The sequence below is a fragment of the Zeus faber genome (genome assembly GCF_960531495.2).
Source record: "Zeus faber genome assembly, chromosome: 17".
NCBI classification, from domain to species: Eukaryota; Metazoa; Chordata; class Actinopteri; order Zeiformes; family Zeidae; genus Zeus; species Zeus faber.
The window spans coordinates 9,952,477-9,971,262 of record NC_137204.1 but is presented as its reverse complement, the minus strand read 5'-3'; the positions used below and the strand labels follow the sequence as shown (position 1 = coordinate 9,971,262).

Sequence of the window (18,786 nt, the reverse complement as noted above, 5' to 3'; positions counted from 1 at the left end):
TTTGTTCATCTATAAATAAAGAAAATTTGCCTCTTTTAGAATTTGGTAGTAAATATATTATCCTGACCTTGTTTCATACTTCTGGGAAGTGTGTGTGTGTGTGTGTGTGTGTGTGTGTGTGTGTGTGTGTGTGTGTGTGTGTGTGTGTGTGTGTGTGTGTGTGTGTGTGTGTGTGTGTGTGTGTGTTGCTTTTTTTTATGGGATGTCACCCTTTGCATGATGGACACAAGATGCATAAATAACCAAAATAACCCAAAAAATATTTTTACCATTTGTGTTAATATTATTTTGTTCACTCAATGTAAGCATTTTAAGCATAAATTAAATATGTGGTTGTAGCAAGTTGTGCAACAGCTGTATTCACTTCCAACCCTAACTGGGGTTTTTAAATCTAACTAATACTATTTGGTGGTGATATTTGAGCGGAACACTTAATAAAAACATTCTTCTTTTAGATATGGGGGAAAGAGTACCACTAAGTACTCTTATTTATAAACATGCGCCTTGTAATCTCTAATGTACTGTAGCAGAAACACCTTTCACCAGCCCTACAGTTAATTTCCTGTTTCATTTGAGTGAATTTTCGACTGATTTTGGAGTTGAGGACCTTGCATATTCAGTAATCTTTCATTCAAATGTATGCATGTCTCCAATATGTTGATTTTTACATCCAAATCACCAAGCCCAAAATGTTATTGCTGTCGCAGTTCTTGTTATTCCCTAATACAATAAGATCATAAACATACAATTTTCTAAATCACAAAGGGTTTCTATTAAGACTGCAGTACTGCAGGATACTGTATATTGTGTGTTTATACTTTTTCTTTGGAGCCACTAACTGCTTCTCTACATACCATGCTTGTTTCCCTTTTTTGTGTTTTTTTTAATAAAATTATTTTATCAATGAGAAAGCTATTTTCAGCCCTTGTACACAGTCTTGAATAGATAACACAAAAGATGAACCCAGTTGCGCAGGTGACAATTTGCTTTTATTCTAGATACAGTAAATACCATCGTTTTGTGGTGAGTTGCCGTGGCGATGGCGATTAGGTAAAACAAACAAAGAAACAGTCAAGCTGAAGCGGAAAGTAGAGTCAGCAATAACTAAAAGGGGATAACAAACTCAACCCATTTCCGGGGATACGGGGGAAGAAGTTCATTTTAGATTTCAGCGCTTCTCCGGGTGGATATTTAGATAATGACTTGATGTTCCAAAATGAAAACCACACCCTTTTATACGTCTTAACACATCCGGCTTGTTGTACAGTAGCAAGCATTTCATAGATGGTCATTCTGGCTGATATGTTGAAAGATTTAGCCAGTCCAGTGGAGTATTAAACACACGTACAATGGCATCATAATTCATAATTTCAGATGGTGCCTGTTGTGTTCCAGGTCTTCATTGGATTCATCATGGGGATCACAACAGAAACACAATAATGTGAACACAGCGCGACGGTGGCAAATGTTAAACACAGTCCAAAACAATACGGAGAATTCTGCCTCTGAAATCGGGGTTTTGGTTTTTCTATTGTACATGCATCATCGACGTGGACTCGTTTTACCTTGTATCTATTTATATTATTCCTAATTTCAATGTCTGCGCTGTGACACTGACCTGTTGGAAGCCGGAAGCTAAACTCAATTGTCTTTTGTGATGTTGAATAAATCAAATGTATTATATGGACGTGTTTTCTTTTTTCTATGTGCGGACTAGGATCAAAGTCTGTTTTAGGTGAGGAAAAAGAAAAAGAGGGATAACCCTTTTTCTCCTCCCAAAATATGCTTATAGATGGCATCAAAACTGACATAATATAATGCGTTTCTAGTTCAGTCCTTCAAATGGGTTTACATAACGTCATAAAAATTTGGGCTTTGAGTGCAACAGGCAAACCATTTGTATTGATTAACTTACAGTAACCGTATCTTTCACAAAGTAAGTCAAATATACTGAAACAACTTCAAATATAATTTGAATGTATTATTAAGCATGCCTGTGAGCACAAACGCATAATAAGCGTTTGTCAGGATTGAATTAATAGACCGCTGAGAGTGAGCAAATAGCTTTGCAAAAAGATAATGGGAGTCTAGGAATTTGAACTCAAACTACCAGCTATAGTTATATCAGTTATATCCAAGATAAATAGTGATGGAAAAATACATTTGCCACCGTTTTAGCCCTGTGTACTCGCCCCGTAATGTTGATTTATTCCAGCTGACCAGTTTACACAAGTCAAAAGTGCCACTGTTTCACAGAATGTGACATCAGCAAGTTGTGAGTTACTTGGATCAAAACAAAAATGAAACAAAAAGAAAACAGAGGGAAGCTATAGCAGCAGGAAACCCCAAAAAAATACATTCCAGACTTCTTCCCTCTCTAGACTCAGAACCTGTAACGAAAGAGTCACGAAACGGCATCTACATTTGTTTTAATGCCTTCTTGACAATTGAACATGATCACCGATCTGGAGAAATGATATCAAGGGTCTGCGTGGCTTTTCTTCACATATTTAAATGCAATTTTAATTTGATTTATTTAATTACATTATTTAGCTTATGCACTTTAAATGACTGTTAATATAGAATAAAAATGACTTATTACTATAAAGTCGGAAATTATTCATACTAGGCAATGGGAGAATACGTCCCTGGTTATTCAACTTTTAATATCACAATTAAGGATTCAGAGCATTTGATTTTCAACTCAAAGGCGATACGCTCGTGTCTGTCCGTAACGCACCTTGCCCTCAGAGAGGCTCTGGTAGTTTTAGATGGGAGTGCAGCTTTAATGAAAACGTTGTTTCACAGGGGTAAGCAAAAGAACATTTCAAAACATTTATCACTAATTGCAGGAGTTTGTTCACATTCGTGACACTCAAAAAGCAGCGGTACTCATGGGATATGCGAATGAAAATAGGTATTTAGTTTGCACCCTGACCAGCCAGACGGACTTGCTGTGTTCACTGTGTCAGTGGGATGCTGTCGACAAGTGTTGTGGGAAACCATGATTCCTTAACGTGATCATTGGAAGATGAAAGACATAAGGTAAGATAAAATAAATATTTTAATGAACAAAAGAGAAATATAGGGGAATAATGCAGGGTCAAACATAGTGAATCAGGCTGTCTGGTCAGGGGAGTCATATAATAAAAGCGTCATTTCAAAGTAGCAGTTTAAATGTATTTCAATACAACGTCCACACGTAAGCCCCTAGCGTTTGCAGAGCCGGTTTGAATTTGAATTTGTATAATACTGTACTAGTTGTATACATCGGAGGGGGGGAATAAATAAAGTTCATAGGGCACAAAAGTGTCACTGTCAAAATGAGTCGAATAATTAAAAAATAAAAATGAGATAATTAGAAATAAAATAATTAAACGATCCGCTTGTATTAAGAGGTCTGTTAGGGCATAAAATATCATGCATCTTACATACATATTGTATGTAGATGTCTACGTAACAGGTTCTTGGTCATTTTAAGTCTTTTTTAAATATATTAAAAAAATAATACTAATACTTTGAGATTTTCTTTTTTTTTTTAAGTTAACCACATTCGTTTAATGAAAAATCGTAACGTAGCATGTGAAGGAGACAACACATACTTTGAAAGATTCGATTGACGGAACCTTAAAAAAGCAAAACCACTTATTCTCATATTTGTATTATTATCTATGATATTTAACGCCGGACTTATTTTGTTACCACTTGAATCCCACAAGCTGAGAATTACTTTGTCTCCATGTGCCAAGGTTGATGATTCTAATACAGTTCTTTTTCTTTTTCCCTTCGCTCCGCCCGTCCGCCCCCGTCGGCTCATCGCTCCGTCTCTTGTCGGCTCGTCCTTCGCCCTGGATGGCGTTTCCTTCCTTCCTTCCCGAGTGTTTGTGTTTTGGCGTTTCAAATAACTTACATGCCGGACTACATGTGCTGCAAAGCCTCCTGGGCCTGCTCTGTGTAGCCGTCGTCCTTCCCCGCCCACGAGCCCGAGCCGTCGCCGAACGGCGCGCCTCGCGGGGAGCCCCGCTGCTTGTCGCGCGAGAAGAAGCTAAACCTGGGGATAGAACATTTAAAAACACACACACACACACACACACACACACACACATATATATTACACACACACACACACACACACACACAACATTTCATTGTTATGATGTTGAAATGCTCATGCCCATAAAAGGTGTGCAGTTATTCTAATTCTACCATGAGTGAATACTTGATTCTGACGGGGTTGAAGATTTCTATCCTTTCTATAATTTTAGGATATGCGGACAACTCCCTGTTTGGCCATCTGATTAGAGATATGCAGATTGGACTTCCTGTCTCGTTTGTTTCCGGTCTCCTGTTCGACAAGTGTGGGAAAAGTACCAAGACCTTCTACTTGAGTAAAAGTACACACGCTCTGACACAAGTTTACTCTCATCAAGGTGAAAGTATCACACTGATCTTTCGACTGAGGTAAAAGTATAAAAGTGGTTGCGCTTTAATGTACTTAAAGTATTAAAAGTAATGGTAGTCTATAATACAGTATAATCATTCATATTCCGATTACAATTTCCAAAAGAATGCTTACATATATAGTTACTTATATACTTCGCTAAATAAAAACACACACACACACACACACACACACACACACACACACACACACACACACACACACCCTGATTTAAAAAGTAGCGCGACTGTGTTAGAAATGTAGTAAAAAGTACATATTTGCTTTGAATCGTAGTGGAGTAAAAGTCGAAAGAACAGATATTTTATAAATGTACCTAAGTACAGTGACAAAGTACTCGTACTTTGTAACATTCTACCACTGGAATTTCCCTTCCAGTTATTTGAAGAATATGACAACTCTGAAAGACAAGAGTGGAGCTGAAGAAAAATAAATGTAAAAGAAGAGAGCCATCCAAAGCCCCATTATTACTAATGCGGCAGGAACACGACAGAAACATTGTTGTGTTGAAACGCCGTCCAACCGGACAAAATATCCTTTTCAAAAACAGGAAGCTCAGTTTTTATTGACGAGCACTTTTGTTAGCTCTTTCGGCTACAGCCGAGCTAACGTCAGCGACTAGAAACAGGAAGTTGCGCCGCTCTCTACAGGCAACCTGCTGTAGCCAATGTTACTGCTTTGGAAGTACTGCCGCAATTACAAAAAGTAGTTTCTAAATAAAATGTGATGTTACTGTTAATCAAAACATGTTAATCAAAACAACAAAAAATATACTAAGAAACGTGTGACTATGAGGTGAGTTTCCCGTTTTTGAAAAAAAGATTTCATTTGATTTATTTGGCTTAAATGTCATTAAATAGTGAAAATGATAAAATGCACAGTATGCAACCATTTATTTCCCCGGTATAAAATATAAAGTCTATCTGGCAATACTGTGAGCTTCGTGTTTTGGAAAAGGAGATTTTGTCTGGTTGGACTACATTTAAATAGCAAGAAGCTGCAGCAGAGTGGTAAGTTTCTCACTAGTAAAGCGTTCAGTCAGGTTGTGCTATGAACAGTTGAAAATGATGGGAACTATATTTTTAATGAGGCCTGGGTTGGAAAGCAGCGAACCTAACCATTAGCTCCTAAAGCTAGTCTGTATGTAGTCGAGTACCTTTGGGGTTTTTTTCAATTTCCCTTACTGATTTGACTGGAAATACCTCCACAGCCATTAACATAGTGCCGTCTATGGGGAAAACCAACATCATTTTTACTAACCTATATAACCACATCCATATTTCAGCTCTATAAAGTTTAAATCTACTGTCAGTGGATTTTAACATTTGCTCACTTTTAAATCAAAAAGTGCAGAGGCTCTTGTTTTATGACTTTATGCAAAAGGTTAATTGTGCATTTCTATTAGCAAAACCCTTGTTTCCTGATCAGTGCAAGTCACACAAGCCCCGAGAATCACTTGCGTCAGCTTAGCGCATGAGTGCTATTGTGAAAAGTTGTTACTTTGTGAGTTGGGGGGGATGTGAGACAAGGACGGCCTACAAGTGACTCTTCTGACTGTCTGATTTCAGAGAGCCCCACCATTAGCCAATCAGAACAGGACAGAGGATGAGAGGGGGGTCCATGCCACGCAGGCGCATGCAACGGAGATTGTGAGCTGAGAAGATGAGAGCCACCGAGCCCCACCCGTGCAATGTGGACATACAAGAGATATGAGACGTCTGATTGGCTGTAAAGTGGGGTCATCTGGGATTAAACCAGCCGCCACCATCGGCATAATAGCTGTGAAGATCCTGTCACATAGAGGTAAAGACACAAACACACACAAAAACAACAGAAGTGAGACAGAGAGAGAGAGAGAGAGAGAGAGAGAGAGAGAGAGAGAGCGAGCGAGAGAGCGAGAGGGAAGACAGGGACGACGTCAAATTCAATCCTCTATGTAAGGAAAACCTCCCCTTCCAGCTCCAACAAAGCTTTGGCCAAACAGAGAGCCAAACTCATATCTACAGAGCTCAAGATGAAAAACATCAGATTCTTCAAATCTTTGCACAATAAAATGATATTAATCGTTTTTTTAATCCCTACAAATACAGTATATATAAATACATAAGGTAGCCATTGTTTTTGTATGATCTTTTGTATAAGGTTATAGGATAGATAGAGGGTAGTTTATAGGTATATGGGATAGAGTTTTGTTTTGAACTTTGGAGTCTAGTCGACACGTCTTACAATTTGTTGAGACGTATTTAGAAATGTCCACCCAATCACTCTACTCTGTTCTAACTCAATATTGGCCGTATGAGTTTGACTCAAGGTTTTCATGACTCGGGTGAGTAGAGCATCCACGTATTAATGATAAGATGCATCTGCATGTGTATGCGTGTGCACGTTTGTGTGTGTGTGTGTGTGTGTGTGTGCGTGTGTGTGTGTGTGTGTGTGTGTGTGTGTGTGTGTGTACGTGTTTGGGCGGAACATACAGCCGTTTGATTCCGGACTCTGACTGCATGGTCGACCGGCCGCGTGCCCTTAGTTCGGGAGATGGGGAAGGAGAAGGGGGTACAATGTCTTCTTCCGCCTCCTCGCTGCAACAAGAGATCCTCTTATCATGTTGCAATTAGAATATGACGGAAAATTAACAGACGCAGGAATAGCATCAGAGGTGGACAATCGGGGTTCAGAAAGTAAAATTCCACTCCAGGATTTTGAGCCAACCGTGTGGATTTCCTAATTAGCGTCAACCCAGAGGTCCAATTAATGAATGAATCCAGCTCGATCAGTGCAGGGCTGCAGCAAAAACTGAAAACTGAAATTATCCACCTCTGCACGACATACATTGCACAACTTCCATTGGGAGGAAACCCATGCAAATATGGGGAGAACATGCACTTTCCAGAATAAGCCTATGGTCTATGGTAGGTCTAGGTAGGTCTATGGTACTACAGGTACAAGGCGACAGGGCTACCCTATGCGACACCATTAATCAAATCAAATCAAATCTCCCATAATATGAAGTAAAACCTACTTGTTTACCTTTTGTAATAAGCAAGCTCTTCTTGCAGCAGGAAGACTTTGGCCTTGAGCTCATTACGTTCGTGTAGCACATCTCTCAGTTCCTGGAGAGTGAACCGGGGCCTGTTTGGATCTTTGGGGTCCAGGCCTCCGAGGTCCTCCTCACAGAAGGCCTCCTGGGTGGGACATAAGAACATCATACAGAGGGCGCAATGACAAAGCAAAAAGGAAGGAAGGAAGGGAGGGAGGAAGAGAGGATACCTTTGTGAAATATTGGAACACAGCAGGCATGTCCTCATCGCACATCGCCTCCTGGTGACAGAAGGTAAACTCTGGGTCAGGTTCCAATATCTCTTAAAAAAAGTATTCTCCCTTCCCGGCTCCCTTTGAAATTGCAATGTCTTGGGACGTTGTGAAGCAGGAATAGAAATGCAGGACAGTCACAGTCTGGTACGTAAATGTAGGAGACGTGAATAACTTCAATTTCGTGCATCGTTCGTCATGCTTTTCTTCCATGAAATGCATATGAGATGCATTTAATCCAATATACTGGAATTGGGGTACGATATGGTTTGACTCCATGTTTCACACTTGAAATCCATAAAATTCCATTAGTCAGTGCTGAGGAACAGAGTGGGGATCATGTGCTCTTGAAGGGTGAGCTATCTGAGGTTTCTATATTTAGGACGGTCAACGTTCACATAGCTGTGAGCTTCACCCAGTTGGCTCAGTCGTGCACAGAGCCCCTGACAGTGTGTGTTAGGACTTAGGATAGGTCAACCATTTTCCAAGCCAGGCCTTATTAAAATGTTGGCTCTAACCAACTGTTCCCAGCACAACCTCGCTGAATGCGCTACGAGTGAAAAACTTACCGCTCTGCTGCAGCTTCTCGCTATGTTTAAATGCAGTGCAACCTGACAAAATCGTCTTTTAGAAAACAGGAAGTTCACAATATTTCCAGACAGTCTTTATATGGTATAATGGGGGACAAACTTGTGGCAAACTGTAAATTTGATGAGGTTTCTCTTTTTTTTCATTGACTGGCACTTACGCAAATAAGCTCTTTTGGCTACAACCGAGCTAACCTACGAGACTAGAAACGGAAAGCTGCGCCGCTACCTACTGGCAACCTACTGTTGCCAACGTTACGCTTTGGATGGACTGTAGTAAATCCAAATAGCGGTTTTAAATAACAGGTGATGCAACCGTTAATCAAAAAAATAGACTAAGAAATGTGTGACTATGATACTAGTTTTCCGTTTTCAAAAAAGAGAGAAGCTGAAGCAGAGTGGTAAGTTTCTCAATAGTAGCGCATTAGCGTTGGTCACCATTCACGTAGCCGTGAGTTTCACCCAGTAGTGCACAGAACCCCTAACAGTGTCTGTTAGTTATTCACACACACATGCCCAAATTTAGGGGGGGGGGGCATATCAAACGCGGAGAAATAAGGATCAATTGTCGTTCTACAAGACCCGAGGCATACTGTATGAAGACACACCAAACCGTTAGTTTTAAAGCAACCACCACACATCTCTCCTATGAGTGAGTCACTACCACGTTTTTCTCCGGGGAGGTCCTGATATAGAGTTAGAGTCAGAACAAACACGACACTCCGGGTTTTTTTTGTTTTTTTTTAGTTGTCTGACATTCCGCTTTACCCATAGCAACACCGCCTCTTCCTCAACCTCTTCGACCCCCTCCCCCTGCCCTGCGTGGCCGTGGGACTCAGAGCGGGGTGGCGAGGCCAGGTGAGAGCCTCCAGGCATCTGCTCAGGGGGGTAAAACCCTTCTGAGAAGGTTCCCACGCCCTCAGCCCCCATCGCCGCAGCTCTTATACCAGGCTGGTGGGGTGAGACACAGTTTATTAACTGAAACCGAGCCATTCCATTTCCAGTTTTTCTTAGTCAATTGGTTAAGTCCTCGGAACTAACTGCATTTCTGGGTAAAATGCGATGGGAAAACATCTACAAATAAGGCTCCTCTGTCTGGCCTCATCCATGTTCCAAAGTTGTAACAACATAAAAATAACATGGTTTTATAGCAGCGAAGTGAGACTATGCCGCTCTCTTTTTATTTTTTTTTAAGTGGCAGGAATGCAAAGATCAGGCATGCGCAAGAGGTGAAAGTCAGCCGTGGTGAATTTGATAATCCAGTGAAGCTCGTTGTAGACAGTAAGCTGTGGATTTGGGGGGAAAATAAATCAATCGAACAGAAGAAAGTTATCCTCGGGAAAGAAAGAGACGTCTTGGAGTGAAGACGAGGGTAGCCCTGGATGTTGGAAAAAAAACAACCCTGCACTTTCAAATACAATACTGGGACTGTAATCCACCCAACACAGACGACCAGATGGATTCGCACTTTAATGTTATTGATTTGGTTTTGTCAGAACAATGATATGAACTAGAGCTGAACAATTAATAGAATTCGAACCAACATCGCAATGTGATAGAATGCAATTTTAATTTTCATGACTGTGATTAAAACAAAAAGTTTTTTGTTTTTGTTTTTTTAATGTTACACAATCTAGCCAATAGGGCTGTCCAGGGCCGACTCTTCCTATCGGCGAGATAGGCGGCCATCTAATGCGCCATTCTGAGGAGGGGCGCGGAGAGGGAGCGATCGCAACCCAATTATCGAATACTGAAGATGCACGTGTTAGTGATGCGCACGCCAGCGTTGGGGTACCCGCGATCAAATTCATGTCGTTTTTAAAATGTCCGTATGGAACGAGACTACGTAACGGGGACACTTTCTCCGTGACTCTCTTACCATCCCAGCCTGTAGAGATTGTTGTAACTGAACCTCCGCACTGCCCCCCGGTGAGACCCGGTGCTCCGGCCCGGGCCGCGTAGCTCTGTGTGCGGTGTGTGCTGCTGCCAGAGCCTGGAACACCTGTAGAGTCTGGACGGAGCCTCTTCCAGAACACTGCGTCTGTTTTTGTTTGTTTGTATTTTTACCTTTTTATAATTTTATGAGCATGAAGCTGTCCCTGAGCACTTAAAGTGGTGCTCCGTGTCTGTGGACCTATGCAACATATGTTTTTAGAAACAATAAATCATTTCTGCTTAAACACTGCATATTTTTGGAATGTTAATTTTCCGATTCAAACAATTACAAGGCTTGAAGTTAAAAAAATCAGTCAATATTCTACTGTGATTGAAGGTTTTTCTTTTTACAATTCAATAGTTTAAAATAAAGATATGTTATTCACTCAATTCACACATCAATTCAACTAATTTCATCATAACACGTAGGCCTGGCCGACGGGAAAGAGCAGTTTATATGTTGACTGTATCCAATGTTGTGTTGGTCATACTATAGAATGATTTAGTGCTTATGTTTAGTGAATAATTCAGAAGATGAGCAACTTAACATAAATTGCATACCAAATTGCAATCGCAATAATGAGATAAAAAAATATATATAATAAATCGCCCTGATATGAACTACCAAAATGTATTAATCACAGGGCCCTTGACCCAGTTGTCCTACAAACCGTATCGTCACATTGCATCATCAAATTTTAATGCAGCGATAACCTCGAAGCTCACATATAAACCTTTGGATTTTTTGTTGTTGTACCTGTGCGGGTGAAAGGGGCTGAAGCCGGGGCTCCTCAGAGTCCTGGATCAACATGTCTCCTTGCAGGCATTCTCTTAAGCGGGTCACTTCCTGGCGTAGGGCGCCGACTTCCTGTCCCCGCGCCTGGGCACCGGCTTCCAGCTCCACCTTCTGCTCAATCAGAGCTTTCCCCTGGGCCTCCACCACCGAGATCTTGTGGCGCAAATCATGGTTGATCTTCATGAGACGAGTCTGCTGCTGTTGGAGCTGCAGAAATGTCAAAGGAAGATAAATGAATGAGTTAATAAATAAATAAATAAATAAATAAATAAATAAATAAATAAATACATAAATAAATGAATGAATGAATAAACAAACACACAAACAAACAAATAAATAGATAAATATGATGTAAGTGTCCTTACTGCTTCTATGTCATCATTTCTCAGCGCCAGCTCACGGTCCTTGGCTCGAATCTCATCCCTCTGCTTGTCCACAACCTCTTTAAGCTTCTTCATCACCTGTCTTTCCCTCTCTGTCATACCTGGTGAACCAAAAGGTAGGGTGGAACAAAAATTGTAGGTAAAAAATAACATCAAAATCAATTATGTAATTTTACTAAAAATGTGTCAAATTAATAGGGATTCTTAGGCAAGGACCGGAAAGCATGGGCAACATCTATATTTCCTGATAATTCTCCACTGTATCCTTGCAGATTTTCATTGAAATTTAAATTAAGTATTTCAATTGCATGCAGACTGTCCCCACTGCTCTAATCAAACAATCTTCTCGTCATTCGCCAACGGCGAATCTCCAAAACAAACACACACGCACACAAGCTTTCATGCAGACGCCGTCTGAAATGTAAAACTGTGAATCACTCCCTGAATGACAACTGTGGGAGAGACAAGCTGTATTAAAGTTCATGCTCGGCTCTGAAATACTCTATAGAAGTGTGTGTGTGTCCAGCAGGTGTTCTTGGGACGCACACAGAGGACGATCTGTCCCTATTTTGCTTTTGGTGAGGGGGGACAGTAGCCCCTCTGTGACGTCACGGCAGAGCATCCAACACATGGACAAGGCTGGCTGTCGTCAGGCTGAGAGAAGGCCGGCTTTGTGTGCGTACGAGACACAACCAGAGAGAGAAATTTGAAGTCGATTGCCAGAGAGACGTCATTAGAGTAAGCAAAATGTTGTCCATAGAGGAGAATTCAACACATTTTCAAGGCGAATGTTGTTTCCCAACCGTAGTGAGAAACAAGGCATGTAGACAGTTAAATTACAAATTGCGCACAGGTTGTGCAGTGTTACATTTCAAATATTTGAAGGGAGACACTTGATAATGTTTATTTGCAGTTGTTTTTGCAGTTTTACATATTTTGTGTATCATGATGGATGCCTGGTCTGGGGTGGGCACAGTATGATGTGGAAAACTCCAGGTTCAGAGAGTAAAAATCCTGCCATGTTTTAGCTCCAGGCGCGCACTGATGGACCTCGAGTTGAGGCTAATTTGCAAATCCACGTGGTTGACTCAAAATCCTGGAGTGGAGTTTTACTTTCTGAACCTGGATGTGGATTTCCCTTATATTTCCATGTTTTTTATATTTTAATATCTAAATAACACCAAGTGAATAAAGTATTTTAATGGACATTATTTTTTATTAATCTTATGTTTTATAATCATAGCATGTTGCAATGTTAAGTGAATGTTAGTAGATGCTATATCTTTGCAACTTTTCCCACTGTCCAATTGATAAATTGGTGTTCGGACAGGGAGGCTAATAATGCATCTAGCATTTGATGTTGTAGACAAATAGTTTAGTAATCCTGTTTTATAAATACAGGTCTGGAATTTTAGTCATCTAATTTTAATTGAAATTAATATTTTGTATATTCTGTATATTTGTATATATCTGACTATTTCTGTTTTGTATTGTCTTTTTTTGGCAATTTATTCATTTTTTATTTTTATTTTAATTGTTCACTCTTCAGTCTATTTTATTAATTTAATAATTCTCTTTTTTTATATCCTTCGCTATTTGTGTTTTGTATTTTTCCACTATTTGTACATATTTCTTTGTATTTTATCTTTACTTTACTTTTTATTCTATATTATACTTCTTTTTTTTCCCGACTGTTAAGGTTTTTTTTATGGTAATTGTCTGTAATGAAATGCATCAAAGCTCACCATGACAAATTCCCAGTATATGTAAATGTACCTAATGGAATAAACTGATTCTGATTAAAGCTGATTCGCGGAGAACTCTGTATCCGGTGATGGAGCCTCCCACTAAATTTACCTTTTTCCCCCACCTTTGTTCCCAACACTACATTGAAGACAACCTGAGCTCGAGAACATGGATCAAACACTCTCTTTGGAGCGGGTGTCCTCACCTTCGTGTCTCTGCAAGTACTCCTCGCTCAGCGGATCTTTAATGGACAGGTTGGTGAGCAGGGCCTTGTTCTCCTCCTGCAGCTGGGCAATCTGGGACAGCAGGTCCTGGGCTTCTCCCCGCCACACATCCTCCACAAGCTCCAGCTCCTGTGGTTGGAGGATTTCACAAACATAACTTAATGAAACCTAATAAATAATGTCATGTACACATTCCTTTGTTCTACTATGTTCATCTGGTATCATTCACTGTGTAACGGTGTGATATTCCGTTATAACACTGTAATAAGTCAATCTAACCCATACTGCTGTATACATATTTGTTTTTTATTATTAATCATGTACAGAAACATCCAAACATATTCACATTTATATGTATACCCATTCAATACTTGCATCATTGTTGCCACTTAGCCCTGTCATAACTTTTGTGTTTTTTCTTTATCTTTATATAGCGCATAGAGCACATTGTGCAGTCTTTATATATTATTTCGTTTTGACTGTTAAGCATTTTTCCTATGCTTCTGTGTTTTTATTATTCATTTATTTTTGCACCAACTGTTCCCAAGACAAATCCCTTGTAGATGAAAATGTACTTGGCCCAATAAACAGACTCTGATTCCGATTATGACCTTTGCTTATCTCTAACAATAATCTTTTGACTCTTCAAACGAAAAATACATGAAAATTTCAAGTTTAAGTTCAAGAGATTATTGGTCACATACATATACCTGCGGTCATACATATATGCAGTGACATTTGGAAGAGTCATGGGACACTTTATCAATCGGCCAATGACAGTGCTGCAAGCCCTGTCACTGTCACGGGAACCGGTGCAACTGAGACTTGTTATAATAATAATATTATTATTATTATTATTATTATTATTATTATTATTATTATTAAGACACTGGGAGCAAGGTGTAATGACCGCCCTACGTCACGTCCACTCAAGTTTCCATCCACGTACGACATCTAACTCCCAGACCTTTTTGTGCTTTTTCTCCTTCTCCAGGCGGTCCATCCGCTCCAGCCTGAGCTTGTCCAGCTCCAGCCTCAGCTCCTCGGCCTCCGGGCTGATGCTGTTGCGGCTGACCATCACCTCCAGGATCTCCAACACCCGCACCACTTTGGGCATCAGCCGCGACAGCGCCTCGCAGCCGTACTGGTCGATGATCCTCTCGAACTCCTGGCCCACCACCGCGGCGATGTCGTACACGTCCATCACCGTTAGGTCCGCCACGTTCTTCTCCAGCGCCGAGCCGAAGTCCTCCATTGTTGCCCGGTGTGTGTGTGTGTGTGTGTGTGTGTGTGTGTGTGCGTGTGTGTGTGTGTGTGTGCGTGTGTGTGTGTCACTCCCTGTTTTCCTGTTGGAGTCCCCGCGCCGCAAACTTCCTTTCCCCCCCTTTGGAAAACTATTCACTCGCCGCCGCTCCTCGTATTTAAGCCCACAAACCGCACGGTACTCCCGCGGTCTCTTTGACTACCGCATCTCCGTTTCCTCCCCGTACATCGAGGATCCAACTTCATTTATTCGGAATAAAGACGCGCTCCGTCCCGTCGCCCCGCCGCTGCCCCGTCCTCTTTAGCGTCCATGACGGAGCTGTGGTGGCCGCTGGCCGGACTGCAGCTACAACTGCGCATGACAGGAACCACAGCCACATCAACTTTTGTTGATTGAGTTGTTGTGTTTACAAGTCAAGTTGTTTTTTTTTGTCTTTTTTTTTTTTTTTTTGTTCACTTTCTGATATTAATTGCCTCACTTATTATTTCGTTTTTAGAATTATTCTGTTTTGTGTTTTTTTTCTGGCTATATATTTGAGCATTTTTTATTTACCGTATTTCCTCGAATAAGAACCGGGCCTATAATAAATGCCGGGAACGTGGTCTACACGAACGAATAAATCTATACCACGCATCTCATTTCAGCATAACTTGCATTTCCACCGCTTTAAATTCATAAATTCACACAATCGACATGCTATTTTCAACACTTTGTTGATTTGGATTGAAGAATATTTATTAGTCACGTGAAACACCGCACTACAACACATGCATATATACACTCACACACACATGCTTTTTGGATGGTGGCCAGTCAAATGTGGCCTCTGCATTTCTCCCATCCTGGCTTGTCCTTCCTGAGGAGCCAGGAGCAGTGGGCAGCATTAGTCGACGCCCCTGGGGACCTGGTACCAAGTGTCCATTGCTGGTGATGTGTGCATGTTTTTGGTGGGGGTCCTTATCCTAAAATAAAAACACTGTTTTTATTTTAGATGGATTTATTTTAAAGAAGCACAGCACCCAGATGGAATTTGGATTTAAAATCAAAAGCCACGGTAACTATTGGAGGATATACGGTGTGTGTGTGTGTGTGTGTGTGTGTGTGTGTGTATACAGTATATATATATATATATATATATATATATATATATATATATATAATTTTTTCTAAGCTTTAAAAGTTAGCTTATACATTGTTATAATTCATATTTAATGGCAATAATTTATCCTGTCCAAAGTATCATATTTTACATATTCTGTTAATTTTTATGTATCTGACGACTTATGTTTTGTATATTTTGTTTTGTATTTTTGGGCTATACATATATATTTGACAAATAAAATTTGATTTCCGTTTTTTTCAGACTTAAGCTTTTTTTCCAATAGTCTGCAGTGTAACACAACAAACCTCACCTTTAGCTGTAGACTTTATAGCGGATCCTCTGACTCATATTTTTATCCTTACCCTTTCCAACAATGAGATGCCAATGTTCTCCCTTTGCTGAAGGAGGGGACCCCTAAGTTGTTCATAACAGACAGGGCCGATCGCTAACTGATGTGTTTTAGCCAAAGTCCTTGGAAAGTTTGTTAGTGAACAACTTAAAGAATCACATCAGTCAGGATTTAGAAAAAAAACACAGCACAATAACCGCTGCTATAAAAGTGCTGAATGACATTATTGAGGCCCTTGAGTGCAAAAAAAGTAATTAGATGTATATTTATATATAGTGCAGTTCTTTTTATTGATTTGTCCAAGGCTTTTGACACACTTGACCATGTCACCATGTCTGACCATGGCAGACAGACTCTACAATATCGGCTTATCTGTGTGCGCTATACGTTGGTTTTCAAATGACTTATAAGCTAGACCACAATCTGTCTAGTTTGCTAGGTCTTCCTATTCCTTCCTCCCTGTATCAAAAGGCGTGCCCCAGGGTTCCACACTAGGACCATTGCTGTTCTCCATATATATGAATCTCTTGTGATCATTTATCATAGTTATCTATTGCCCATCCCCTTCAGCAGTACAAACCATTGAATTCCTGCAGTCTGCCTTTAATATTGTTCACTCCCATTGAACTCAACTTAAGTTTGTGTTAAATGCAGACAAATCCAAACTCGTGCTATTTTCAAAGGGCAAAAAGTTAACATCTAATCTGCTCAAGATCTCAACTGCTTATGGGATTTATATTGAAATGGTCACAACATATAAATATTTAGCTATAGTTATTCATCAGAAGTCAACATTTAATTCATACATTGAAAACCTCGTCACCAAGCTGAAATGAAAATTAGGTTTCTTTCTTAAATAAACTGACCTAGTATTTAATTTTGACTGGATATTGTGTTCATTCGTTTGTAGTGCATGACAGTTGTATATGCCTGTCTGTTTTGGTTGATTTTATTGTTGTAATAATGTTTATGCTGCTGTCTTGGCCAGGTCACTCTTGAAAAAGAGATTTTAACCTCAATGAGACTTTTTTTTTTAAATCTAGTTAAATAAAGGAGATATATATATATATATTTATTTATTTTATATATATATATATATATATATATATATATATATATATATATATATATATAAATATATATATATATATCAGAACAAGAACACATTACCAGTATATGTAAATTACCTGTCAGAAAAAACTTTCTGATTTCATTCTTTTACTCATTGGTGTGCGCACACACGCACACACAGTCGCCCTTGTACCTACCACGCGCCTTCAAGTGGCATCTTCAGGGACCTCTGGCACAGAGGACGGGGTGGTAGAAAACACACAAGTTTATTGTGGTGAGCAGGCTTGATAGAACGACCCCGGAGCAGATGGACACAGGTCAAGCAAGGGCTCTGCTCTCCTTAGTGTGTGTGGGGATGGGGGTTTTGCCTGTTGCTCGTTAGACCAACCAAGAGCAACAGGTATGCAGCCACTCTGATCCTGGGTCCACAATTACCTAGATCCAGGTCAGCTGCTCAAACCCTCCCCCCAACACACACACACACACACACACACACATACATAAATACATTTAAACATACACATATATATATATATATACACATATATATCTACACACACACATATATACACATATACATATATACACACACACACACACACACACACACACACACACACACACACACACACACACACACACACACACACACACACACTCTAGTATTTCATGGTTTCTCTCAGCTGCTACTGTTTTGTAATTCTTCATATGATTTTATCTTGCAATACATCTTTTTACGTCAAAAGACAACTTTTACCCCATAACGTTTGGGGACACATTGTCAGTGGTTAAAATGAAGAATATAAGAAGAGAATGGTCTTTATTTGTCACACAGCACACAACACAACACATGCACCCATGCTGAAACGGCCACCAACACACACACACACGTGCTTCAAATGGTGGCCGGTGAAACTTGTTCTCTACATTTATTCCATCCCGGCTCGTCCGTTAAACACCTGGGATGGCTGCGCTCTGGGGGGGCAGCCAGGAGCAGTGGGCAGCATATGCGAACGACGCGTCCGGGGACCAATTCTTAATGTCGCTGGTCAAACGACAAAAGTTTTGCATGTTTTTGGTGGGGGTCCTTACTGATGTTATATGGAGGAAACCCCATGTGAGCACAGGGAGAACATGCAAACTCCACACAGAAAGGCCCCGGATTGGGAGGCAACCCACCAGAGCATGGTGCCAACAGCCCCCCAGGCGGGAATCAAACCTAGGACCTTCTTGCTGTTAGGCCGCAGTGCAAGCACTGTTAAAGGTCACACAATAAAAGTCATATGAGTGTTATAGACACAATAAAAGTCATATGAGTGTTATAGACACAATAAAGGTCATAATACAGGGGGAAAAAACGGTATTACAAAAAGTGGAATAGAGAGCAAAATGTATTTGTAACAAATGCAATCTTTGCCTCATATGATGATCTTATGATATTATAATGTTTCACAAAACATTCTGACAAAAAACAAAAAGGACACGGCCTCAGTTAGTGAAACAGAAGTTGAAAAATCCAAATGACATTATACTCACGTTTCAATAACTACATAAATGTTGC

The 18,786-nt window shown here is 40.2% G+C and overlaps 1 protein-coding gene across 5 annotated transcripts; it reads right to left on the bottom strand.

Annotated features, from left to right (window-relative positions):
• Window positions 1-967: 967 nt before the first annotated feature.
• On the bottom strand, window positions 968-15,027 carry rilpl1 (Rab interacting lysosomal protein-like 1). 5 transcript variants are annotated; one of them, XM_080017396.1, is made up of 10 exons: window positions 14,407-15,027; window positions 13,421-13,568; window positions 11,452-11,570; window positions 11,048-11,293; window positions 9,124-9,306; window positions 7,727-7,777; window positions 7,487-7,641; window positions 6,934-7,038; window positions 6,162-6,249; window positions 3,911-4,051 (listed from the first exon to the last, which is right to left on the bottom strand). In XM_080017396.1, exons 1-10 carry the CDS (start codon window positions 14,692-14,694, stop codon window positions 4,046-4,048), a joined length of 1,389 nt encoding a protein of 462 aa, XP_079873522.1. In that variant the 5' UTR covers window positions 14,695-15,027; the 3' UTR covers window positions 3,911-4,045. The 5 variants fall into 5 exon arrangements, with proteins under 5 accessions (XP_079873521.1, XP_079873523.1, XP_079873524.1 ...); XM_080017395.1 differs by lacking the exon at window positions 6,162-6,249 and having other exon boundaries at window positions 968-4,051; XM_080017397.1 differs by lacking the exons at window positions 6,162-6,249; window positions 7,727-7,777 and having other exon boundaries at window positions 968-4,051.
• Window positions 15,028-18,786: the final 3,759 nt, after the last annotated feature.

Bases quoted from the DNA above. Each gene is read 5' to 3' on its own strand.
- rilpl1 (XM_080017395.1), bottom strand. From the start codon at position 14,694: ATGGAGGACTTCGGCTCGGCGCTGGAGAAGAACGTGGCGGACCTAACG. The intron at 11,294-11,451 runs GTAAGGACACTT...ACATTTCTGCAG, and splicing joins GAAATGATGACATAGAAGCA to CTCCAACAGCAGCAGACTCG. The intron at 7,039-7,486 runs GTAAACAAGTAG...CTCTTGTTGCAG, and splicing joins GAGCTTGCTTATTACAAAAG to CGAGGAGGCGGAAGAAGACA.